General features: G+C 50.3%; 1 protein-coding gene across 1 annotated transcript in view; it reads right to left on the minus strand.

Annotated features, from left to right (window-relative positions):
• LOC126574966 (homeotic protein empty spiracles-like) overlaps nucleotides 1-10,000 on the minus strand; it is a 27,537-nt gene that overhangs the window by 16,997 nt on the left and 540 nt on the right. The window contains exons 1-2 of the mRNA XM_050235412.1: nucleotides 9,851-10,000; nucleotides 9,544-9,787 (exon numbers count right to left, since the gene is read on the minus strand). The exon at nucleotides 9,851-10,000 is cut by the window's right edge and continues 540 nt beyond it. Coding sequence (XP_050091369.1) covers nucleotides 9,544-9,787; nucleotides 9,851-10,000 — 394 coding nt within the window. The remainder of the gene's footprint in view (nucleotides 1-9,543; nucleotides 9,788-9,850) is intronic.

Genomic DNA, 10,000 nt, shown 5'->3' on the forward strand with positions numbered 1-10,000 from the left:
TTGCCGCTCTCCTTCTCAGGGGGAGCAGTGGATCAGCATGGAGGGGTCGTATCGTTGTTGTACCCATGACCTGCTTCCCGAGGCGCACGGAGCCGATAGTGCTGGTGCTGCATCAATTCAATCACACCACGATAGCGCGGCCAAAACAGATCGATTAGCCCCAGCCCATCACTACCAATCACGCGCTGGTTGGCGCTAGACGACCGTGACCGGGCACTAACGGCTTTTAATTTTCCTGGCCAACTCCCTGGGTCTACCAAAGGACCCCTTCTGGTGTGGAGTTCCCTAGTGGCCGTTTGTACAGCAAACGCTAATGAGGGTATTGCGAGGGCTCCCTTTCTGTGGCGGGGAAAACCGAGGGAATGCAGGACAACCTTGCAAAAGCTGGGCCTGCTGCTGCTGCGCCATGGCAACATTGTTTTTGCAAACCTGCCACCCTTCCTGCCTCCCCTTTCCGTTTATGCTGCAGCATCGACCATTAGAAGGAGCAGCAGACACGGATGCAGACTGTTCGGTGTGGCCATCAATTTTGCCAAACAAAACGGTGCAACCTAGCGATTAATATCGCATTAGCTGATCGACATCGACATTCGCCGTTCCAGCGTGCAGTGTGCAAGGCCGCGGGTGGAAGGGAATCCACCGCAGTCACTTCATAAAATGCATGTCGTTCCGATGGCATCAACCGATGGACCGGTGTATGTGTGCCTGCCGTCGCACGATGGGTTATTATTTCCATCGATTGGCATTGGCAAAACCTCAGGGATCCTCAGGGCCTGCATCCATCCGCTCACCGCTTCATCTCCGGATCGTGGCGACTCCTCAGCACGGATCTTCACGATCCTCTGCTGCTGCTGCTGCTGCTTCGGAGCGAACAGCGCGAATGTAAAGTGTCCGCCAATTGAATCCAATTATTCCCGCGACCAACGAAGCCAAAAGGAAATGCTAAAGCACAGAGTAAAGACAAAAGAAGGAGCGGGGGGCAGGGGGTGCCTGTTCTTCCCATCCCTTGGCCTGCCGTACCATCGTCATCGGGTGGATTGAGGTATCGTGTAGAGAAATTAATTCGCAAATATTCGCACAAATTGAACCTCACGCTTGACGAGGGAGAGAGCGAGAGCAGGTGGAGCGGTGGCTTGCGGTGGAAATTACGCCAAAAAGGCGCACCCGGCTGCCCTGCCTGCTAGTGCAAACAAGAACCAAAGGCAAGGGAAGGCTGGCAGAGTGATGCTGCTCCAGTCTTCAGTTTGTCAGCCAGCGAGCCAGTCAAAGCATTGAAGCGTAAGGATATGCTGCAAAGTGCGAGCGAACGATGAGAACGTCCAGCGTTTGCGTCCTCTCGCGATTGCTCCGGTTCACCCCTCGTCAAAGTCCCGATCGCATTAATGGCGGTGTAATTACAGCATGTGAGGTACCGGCCCCCATCCAAGCCAAGGGGATGCGCGATCACTTTGGTTGCTTCGATTGTCCATCATTTTGATAATGGGTTTCTCCGGGCGGCAGACGCTCCGATCTTCCTCTCCCTCTCTCTCTTTCTCTCTCGATCACTCTCTTGGCTGATCTTATGTTGTTCTTGTTCGAGTTTAAAAGAGTACGGGCAGGGCCGGAAGGGATCGTCTGATGAGCATCACCACCAACCAGCATCATCATCATTCGTGAGTGCGTGCGTGCATGTGCATGTGCGTGTGCATCCAGCACGCTGTTAAGGGCAAGTTAATGTTTTATCGAGTTTGCAGGATGCCGACACCAGGAGGACGCACTACCGCCCGGGCACCCTTAACGATGCTTAATTTGATTGATTTCGGTGCATAATATGCCGTAATCGTGATGCGCCTTAACCCCCCCTGGGCGCCCTTTTGGTGATGTGTTGCTCCACTCGATCGAAAATCGCTTTGTTTGGTTTTTTTTATGATCGTGTCTTGTACTCGCTGCTGTTGCTCCTTCGCTTAAAGACACTTTAAATGAGTCCGCAAAATGGACGTCACTTTACCAAAAATGGACGTCACGACACTTTGCAGAGACATTTTAAACAATATGTCTAATTGCTATACGAGAACAATATGTATAATTGCTATTGCTCGTATACAATAAATTTCTAAATATTAATTGCTCATTGTAAGGGATTTTTATAGATCATATCTATTCCAAACGAACGAACATTAGATACCTTTTCTATCGTAATTGCCAAACTGTTCGTAGACATCCTGCATCCTTACGATGAAGACGATCTTTCGAAGTATTGCTAAAGATTATTTTTAACTCTAGACAATATTCTTATAGTGTGGACGACATGGTAGCAAAACAATCAGCTTTTACTTCAAGAGATTAACCTTCTGCAGATGCTGCTCTCGTGATCCTCTTAATCGCTCTAGATGGCTCGCCACCCCATATCTCGATGCGCAAAAAGGGGGTTTAATTAAATTATCTCTCATTTGTGCAGCAATTAAGCTCAATAAAGATAAAGAGCCGAGATGAGATGATGGTTCAGTATCGGCGAGCGTGTAGACAGACCAATGATAGACCCCAACACTGGTCTCGTTAAGACGAAACAGCAAACCCGCCAAAACACCAATCAAAAGGAGTTCCCGGCCGGAGTGCAGCGGCCGGATGAAAATCTCGTCTTGATCACGGACGATCACGATCAATTACGTAGCCAGTCTGCGGCCTGTCTGCGGGCGCAGTTAAACCCCCACGGTCCAACGCTTCCCCTTATCGGTCGCGGCCAATCAAACCGACAACACCGAGACCGGCTTAATTATGATACTAATGAATTTGTTGTCTCGCTACTGCTATCGCTGTAGCCCCCGGAGCTTATGAGCTGAGTGATCGCGATCGCTGCACACCGAGCAACACCGAGGGTCCTGCAGCAAACGTTCGAGTCATGGAGTCGCCTGGCTCGCGACTCGCCGTTTGCCGTTCACGGAATTGATTTAATAATAATATGCACACACTCGCCGGCACTCGCACAATCCGCTGACCTCATTCCACACGTCACGATCACGAATTCGATTGCAGCACGACGAACTCGTTCACGGTGGCCACGCGCCACCACCGCCATGCTGCATTGGTGGACTGGCGTGGCGGACGGTAGCCCCCCTTGGGAATGAATGGATTATGTTGTGCAAACAAAGACAGAGAGAGAGAGAGAGAGCTGGGTCTGCACTAATTAGGGTTTGCACTAGAAGTACCGCTTCATCCCTTCACCTAACTATACTGCCGCACATTCCGGTTACCAATGCAAAAACCATTAGGCTAATAAGGTATCTGCAGCTCAACACTCGGCCGCCGAGATTAACGAGCACCAAACCAATCAGGATTAATCCCGGATTGAAGAGTGGTCTTTCATCAACGTTTACTACCTCATTACTAGAATGATAACGACGATAGGTACCTATAACGATTGAAATGGTTTAATCTAGATCAAGGTGAAACCTAGACAAAGCTGAAGAGATCGATGGCGATACATCTGCCACTTTGCGCCACATCCTTCGTTCAGTAAATCAAATAAAATCCCATCTAAATGCTCTATTCCATCTGAAGAAGGGCCCTTCACGATGCAGCTGTTGTGCTCAACAAATAACTCGCAATACAAACAACACCGACAACAACATTACAACACGTTAATACTCCATTAATCTTTCATAGCGCCAGCATCATCGCAATATTCTGGACACTGGCCACATACACCGTGAATTCACCTGTCACGGACTCGAAACCCACTCTGCAGCTCACCTGCACACGTGACACGTGATCGCTCAAAAGAGGGAGGAGAAGCCATCCTTCAACGCAATGAACTCGAAAACGAAACGCCAATCTGCGCACAAACCAAGGGCGAGGCATCGCTGGTTCAATTTCATCGAAAAGTCGGCCTCCAACTCGATGTCCAGCTACCTCCATCAAAGAAATGACATCAACTAAACGTACGCACACGCGATCCATGCTCCGGTGCACCGGAGATCATCTCACTAATCATCTCATTGTAGTGCGTTCGATCGGTGCTTGCCAGGCGGGGGTGTGCCCACGATAAATGTGTTATGGATTTTCAACGCCTCCACATCCATCCCTAGAACGTCCGAGGGTCGAGACTAGGGGCCCGCGCGGCACACACGCGACCCAAAGAAGTGACCGAGCAAGTGACCACGAGCGGCCCGAAACCGCCCGCGTGTCGTTGATTATCTTTATTTATATAGGCACTGATCGCGGTACACCTATACAACCGAAAGACGAAAAACACCTCGGTATAGCGTGGAGGAAACACCTTTTCGCTACGAGGATTCCTGGCGTGGCGAGGACCGATGTAAACTAATTAATTATCCGTCCCGGGTTCATCCTTGACTTCTTTGTACGCTCTTCCTGCGTTCCATTTGCTCCCTTCCGTACCAGCGCTACCAGCTACGATCGCGATCAGGCGCGCGCACCGTGGATTGCAGATGAGAGCTGCGAGCAAAGCAAAGGCGTAGCAGGACGTCTTTGTGGTCTTCGGGCACTCTAAGGTGTCGACACGGGCGGCCGGGGGGGTGGGGAAATTTATATTTCTCACTTTTCGATGAGGAATTAGCTGTTGAAGTTCACCCTGTAACGTCCGCTGCTCGGTGTGTCTCTGCGCTTGTTCCTGCGCTTGCCGTTGCCGGCCCTCCGTTGTTGTTGTTGTAGATTGTCTTTGGTTTCTGGTTTCTGGTGGTGCCCCTCGTCGTAGTAATGCCGTAGCGTAGCCCGAGGGCAAATTGGTCCGTTTACTGTCTTGTACATCCAGTGTGGTCACCGGGAAGCTAGCCAACCAACACTAACCGACCAAACAGGCCAACCCAGGCCACTCACAAGACAAGACGTTTTCGTCGCGCGTTAATAGCTACTGTCAATTATGCATGTCGCAGTCGCAGTCGCAGTCGCAGGGGTAGTGTGGTTTGGGGTGGTGGTTCCCGTCACCCTAACCACCCCTAACCTTCCTCCAGCGTTCCGTCTTCGTCGTTCGTTGTGATTCATTTCAGTGTGTAGTGTCAGACGACATCAAAACATGCAAACCACAACCGAACAGGAACCGAGCGAATGAGGCAGCGAGTTGCTCGTCGTCCAAGCAGGCCGTAGGAATTGATCCACTAATTGGAATTCGTTCGTACGCACTGCACCGCACCGACACGCATTACACACGCCGCTCCTCATCCCAAGAGCAAGCGGACCAGGTGAACCGGCTGGCTGGTAGCTGCGTAACGACGTGCCGCCAGTGCCCACCACCGTACACACGGATTGGGCTTTCAAACTTTCGCGCCTCCAAACTAGCTGGCGGTGCCGCTGCTGTTCGCAACCGATTGCAACCGGAGTGCGAATTGGTTAGTGCAACGAGGTTGGTTGGTACGAGGGACCACAACATTAGCGGCAGCATAATTACGGGTGCGTGTCTTTTGCGTTGGGTCAACGGCGAAATCGAGCATTTATTGTGAAATGTGAGAACCAGCACGGCGCACCGTTACGTGGTGCGCGAACGGACGAACGAACGACCAATTGGCGTTGATGACAATAATCATTGGATTTGAAGTGACATTCCCGGGCGCTTGGGGTTTTTTAAAGGGACGGCACAAGGCGACACCGTGATTGTACTGCGTCGAGGTGCGTGTGATGGAGTGTTGTGCGCCGGTCATTCGAATACAGGTGACAAGTGACTTCATTCGTCACTCCGGAAAGGCTATTGGAAGCTATTTGCGAAGCTATAATCGAAGCAATTTAACGCCACTTGATGCTGATTGTGCAAAGCGCTGTAGACCAAGATACCTGGTTATGAGACCACAAGCTGTTATGAGACTTATCATAGGACGGAAAGAATTTCATATTCTTATATTTTTTTACCTTTAAATTTTATAAACCAAAAGAAAACGACTAATCTAGTACTTTTTAGATATCATAAACATCCTTCTAAAAAACATTTTTCTGTGAATAAAGTGCAAATAACACGTTAGTTGAGCTATGAACTTGAATCACTGGCTGCTGCTCTTGCTGGAGGATTTTTGTGAAGTTTCAAAGACATAAAAGTGTTTCAAAGACATAAAAGTAAAACTATGTTTAAAGAAAGTTAGTTATGCCTCAGTCTAAGTAGGTGTTACAGAAGCGTTCTAGTTTATTCAATCGAGGGTTACTGAAGCTGTGAGGCACCTAATCTCGCATTATCTTTATAACTGCATACTGCTACTTTCATTAGTGGAACTTGTTGGCAGCCAATAAGTAGTAGCTTAATAGCTTGGCTCGTCAAGCGAGCTGTGGTTACGGCATGTTATTGTAATCGACGATCCATTACCGGCTGGCATTAACACTCCGTAACCCGTCTACTCTCGATGCTAATCGCAAACAGCCGATCGCTAAACAGTTGCCAGTTCCTAGGCCTAGTGCCTCCAGTCGTTTGACACCAGCGAGTTCGCTTCCTTATGCCACCTTCAATAATATTGATTTATAGTTTGCAAAACAGCCAAACAGCCAGCATGCCACAACACAAGGAAGGCACAACCTTCATGCAAATAAAAAAAACTGGAGCGAGATAGGAAGGCTGATGAAGCTATGCCAATAATATGGGTTGAACAGCCAAGAGTACAGCCCTCGTACCTCGAGAACGGCCATGTCAGTGTCAGGTCAGGTTCACCGTTATCGAACGTTCGCGTACTCGAGGTTTGATGGGTCGTCGATGGTGTTTTGTTTTTGTTTTTTTCGCAATCTCGGTCCCTCCGGAATGGATGCGCCAGCAGCGGTCGCTACTGCAACACGTTAAATGCGATAAAATCACTTCTCGAAGGGACGTTGAGGGAAGGGGGGTGGCCTCTAAGGCAAATAGTCGCGACCTCCAAGGCCTCTCCACTTCTACCGGGCGAGGAGCGAGCCAAGAAAGATGCAAGAGATTCGTTGAGCGTTGAGTTGATGTTCCGCGGGGTGCAGGGAAGGTATTCCTTCCCTGTCACCCCGTATGGTAATGTGACCCCGGCCATGCCTCATTCTAGTGGCCCATCATCAGTCGACCGCGTCGCGTCCCGAGGGAAGATTTATGGAATTTTAAATGGAACGAAATGAGAACGAAACCTACACGCCAGGCAGCTCCCGGGGCAAGCTGGTCTCCTTCTGCTGTTACTGCTCCTGGTCGTGGTGGGCTTGTCTCGTTACACGCTCAATTATTGACTTCGGGCGGCTAATTCTGCATTCCGTGTTCCGACCGCATGTCAGCAGCGACCTGCTACTCCTCCCCCTTCTCCTCACCACCGGAGGGACAGATGATGTGCTCAAACATTGAATTATGTCCCACATACCAGACACATATACCGTCCGCGAGACAGTGGCGGAGGTGGTGGTGGTGGTCTTCGGTCATTCGGGAGAACGCACTCTACTTTCACCACTCTCTTGTGTCTGGCCCTCGACGTGCCGGCCTGTTCCGTTCTACTGCCATTCTTCGCGGTGGTCTCGAGCTCGTCGCTTGAGCGCGGTATGCAGATGTTCAAGACACGCCACCAGCTAGCCCGCGGTATGTGTGCATTGCCCGGTGGCCGTTTGTGTTACTTTCCCCTCTCTCTCTCTCGCTCTCTCTCTCTTCCTCTCCCTCCTTCTGTCCTTTCGACACGTTAAACAACGTCACCGTCGATGGACCAATTAGTTCCGTTTTGCCTTTCGTTTTCCCAATTTTTGGTCCTCGTTCATCGCCATTTGCTACTATGTCGCTCCGGCTCCGGGTCCGGGGTCCACGGCAGAGTGTCGGCGGCCGCTTTGTGTGTGCGCACCCCCCCGGAGTGCCGTAAGGCAACACCACAGCAATTGCACGCAACGTGAGTTTCGGATTCGGCTACCAAAAACCTTTGTTACAGTCCGGCTGCTACTACTTTCGCCAGTCGCGACAGTCCAGCACTTTCTTTGATCATTCGCCGAGCGTCCGATGACTGGTGGATACTGGCGACAGAGTGTCTGTCGCACCGAGAGCTCCGTACCGTACAGTGCGACCGCGACGAATTCGGTGTGTAGCAAGGATTTGCATCCGCTCCACCGATTGCATCTTCGAGATTTCAAAATCCATAAACGAATTTCCACACAGCAACAAGGAGCACTTGCAGCGAGTTGCATCACACGTTTCTAGAGGGGTATAACCCCCCGAGATGGCTATTAATTACGTGTCAAAGTCTTGGAAGGAACCAGGATATCATGGTATGATTAATTTAAAGAGAATCATAATTCTAGTTCTATTATTACCAGCAGCAGGTGGCATTCTTTTCAACGCTAGAGCCATTTGCGTTTCAGCAGGGAAGATCATACTATCTTCTTCAAGTTAACTGAAATATTGGAATATCACCTGATAGTTAGTCGAAAACCGTAGGCACAAGCCTTCAAACAGATAGACCAAAATTTGAATGATCTTCAACCGATTCAAGACCGATCTTTTGCTATCATCATCAGCTACTTGAGAAGCAAATAAAATATGTTTGAGGTTTATGGGCTAATAGAAAACAAAAAAAGCGAAACCATTGAAAATATCCTCAAAAACTTAGGAACAAGAGTTAGAACGACATAGAGGATAGCGATGCTCGATCGCCAGCGGTAGAAGGATCTTCTAGATAAGCAAGAAAGATAAATAAGTAATCCTAGAAATACTAAAAAGCGTCGTTTATCACAAACCCTAATGCTAACCCTGATGAAAGGCCAGCTACATGAGCAACCAACAGGAGTAGCAACAACTGCGAGACGCCAATTAGACCGCCAAATGGAAGCAAACCGAAGATGCATTTCGCTGGCAGGCACTGGCGCGAAGCTCCGCGACAATTGCTGCCTAACAATGATGGATCATTAAACTGGAAAATGCTTCATTAAATCACTTTCCATCGCACCCATCCGTAGCCCCCCTGGCTTCGAGGACAAACAACAATTCACTGTCGTTGGACGAAACCGGGGAGTGTCAATCAAAGCGGTAGCAAAGCGGTAATGCCACCAGGCCAAAGAAGAGGGCAAGGCAAACAGGCAGGCAGACCATGCTGACTGGCCCAATTTCGGTTCCCTGTTCCCCTCCGTCCTCAGATCTCGTCTAATCGGAACCATCTGCCCGTCGTTCCGTTCCGTTTGCGGACTTTGACTTTGACGCATGATTCTCCCACCGAATACATCACACCCCTGGAGGTTGATACGGAAGTCACACTTCACCTCTCCATTTCCCTCTCTCTTTCTCTCTCAACACCACCCCAAATCAACGGGAAGCGATCGCTCAATTAAATTGTGGCCAGAGCTTGAGAGCCAGACATCCAGTGACGGCCGTCGAATGTTCGAAATCCAAATCCTCCGCCGGATACCCCTGAATCCGGAGCGCTAATCCTCGTTAATAAACACTGGGCAATCCCTCTCTCCCGGTTGACCATTTATGGCCCATTCTCCTTCCAAAGACACCGATTCAGCGTGGCCAAAGAACGAAACAATCGGATTAGTGAGCGCTTCCGGAGCGCTGCTCTATCACTCACGGAAAAGGGGATTCAGGACGGCGAAAGGAGGCATAATGATAATATTTTCTTTTGATTTTCGGAATCTAGAGTCGCTTTTACTTACTGCCGGGGAACCGCGGTGGAAAGACGTTCCGACCATGGTGGCTCAGTAGCCACGGATACAGCGGATAGCTATCGCGCGCCACCCCATGGTGACCGTGCACTCCCAGGTGGATCGGATGTCCCGCTGGATGTGAGAAAGGTCCAACGCCACCACCACCTTGTCCTTGACCGGCAGCTTGTGCCTGGACGTGCGCCAGGGCAGCGGCCGCCTGGAACTGGGCCGCCGCAAGGAAGTGTTGCTGTTGCTGCTGATGATGATGATGGTGATGATGCTGCTGTTGCTGCTGGTGATGATGATGAGCTGCGGCGGCCGCTTGCATGCCAGACGCAAACTCAGACGCAGAGCCACCCATAAACCCTGGCAGTGACTTAAGGTCCAGTGATCCAGCATGCCCAATCGGAAAGCCGGGTCTACCGATCAAACCGGCCGGTATACCGGGCACCAGAATCGGTCCAGT

The sequence above is a fragment of the Anopheles aquasalis genome, chromosome 2, assembly GCF_943734665.1.
Source record: "Anopheles aquasalis chromosome 2, idAnoAquaMG_Q_19, whole genome shotgun sequence".
In the NCBI taxonomy this organism is placed as follows: Eukaryota; Metazoa; Arthropoda; class Insecta; order Diptera; family Culicidae; genus Anopheles; species Anopheles aquasalis.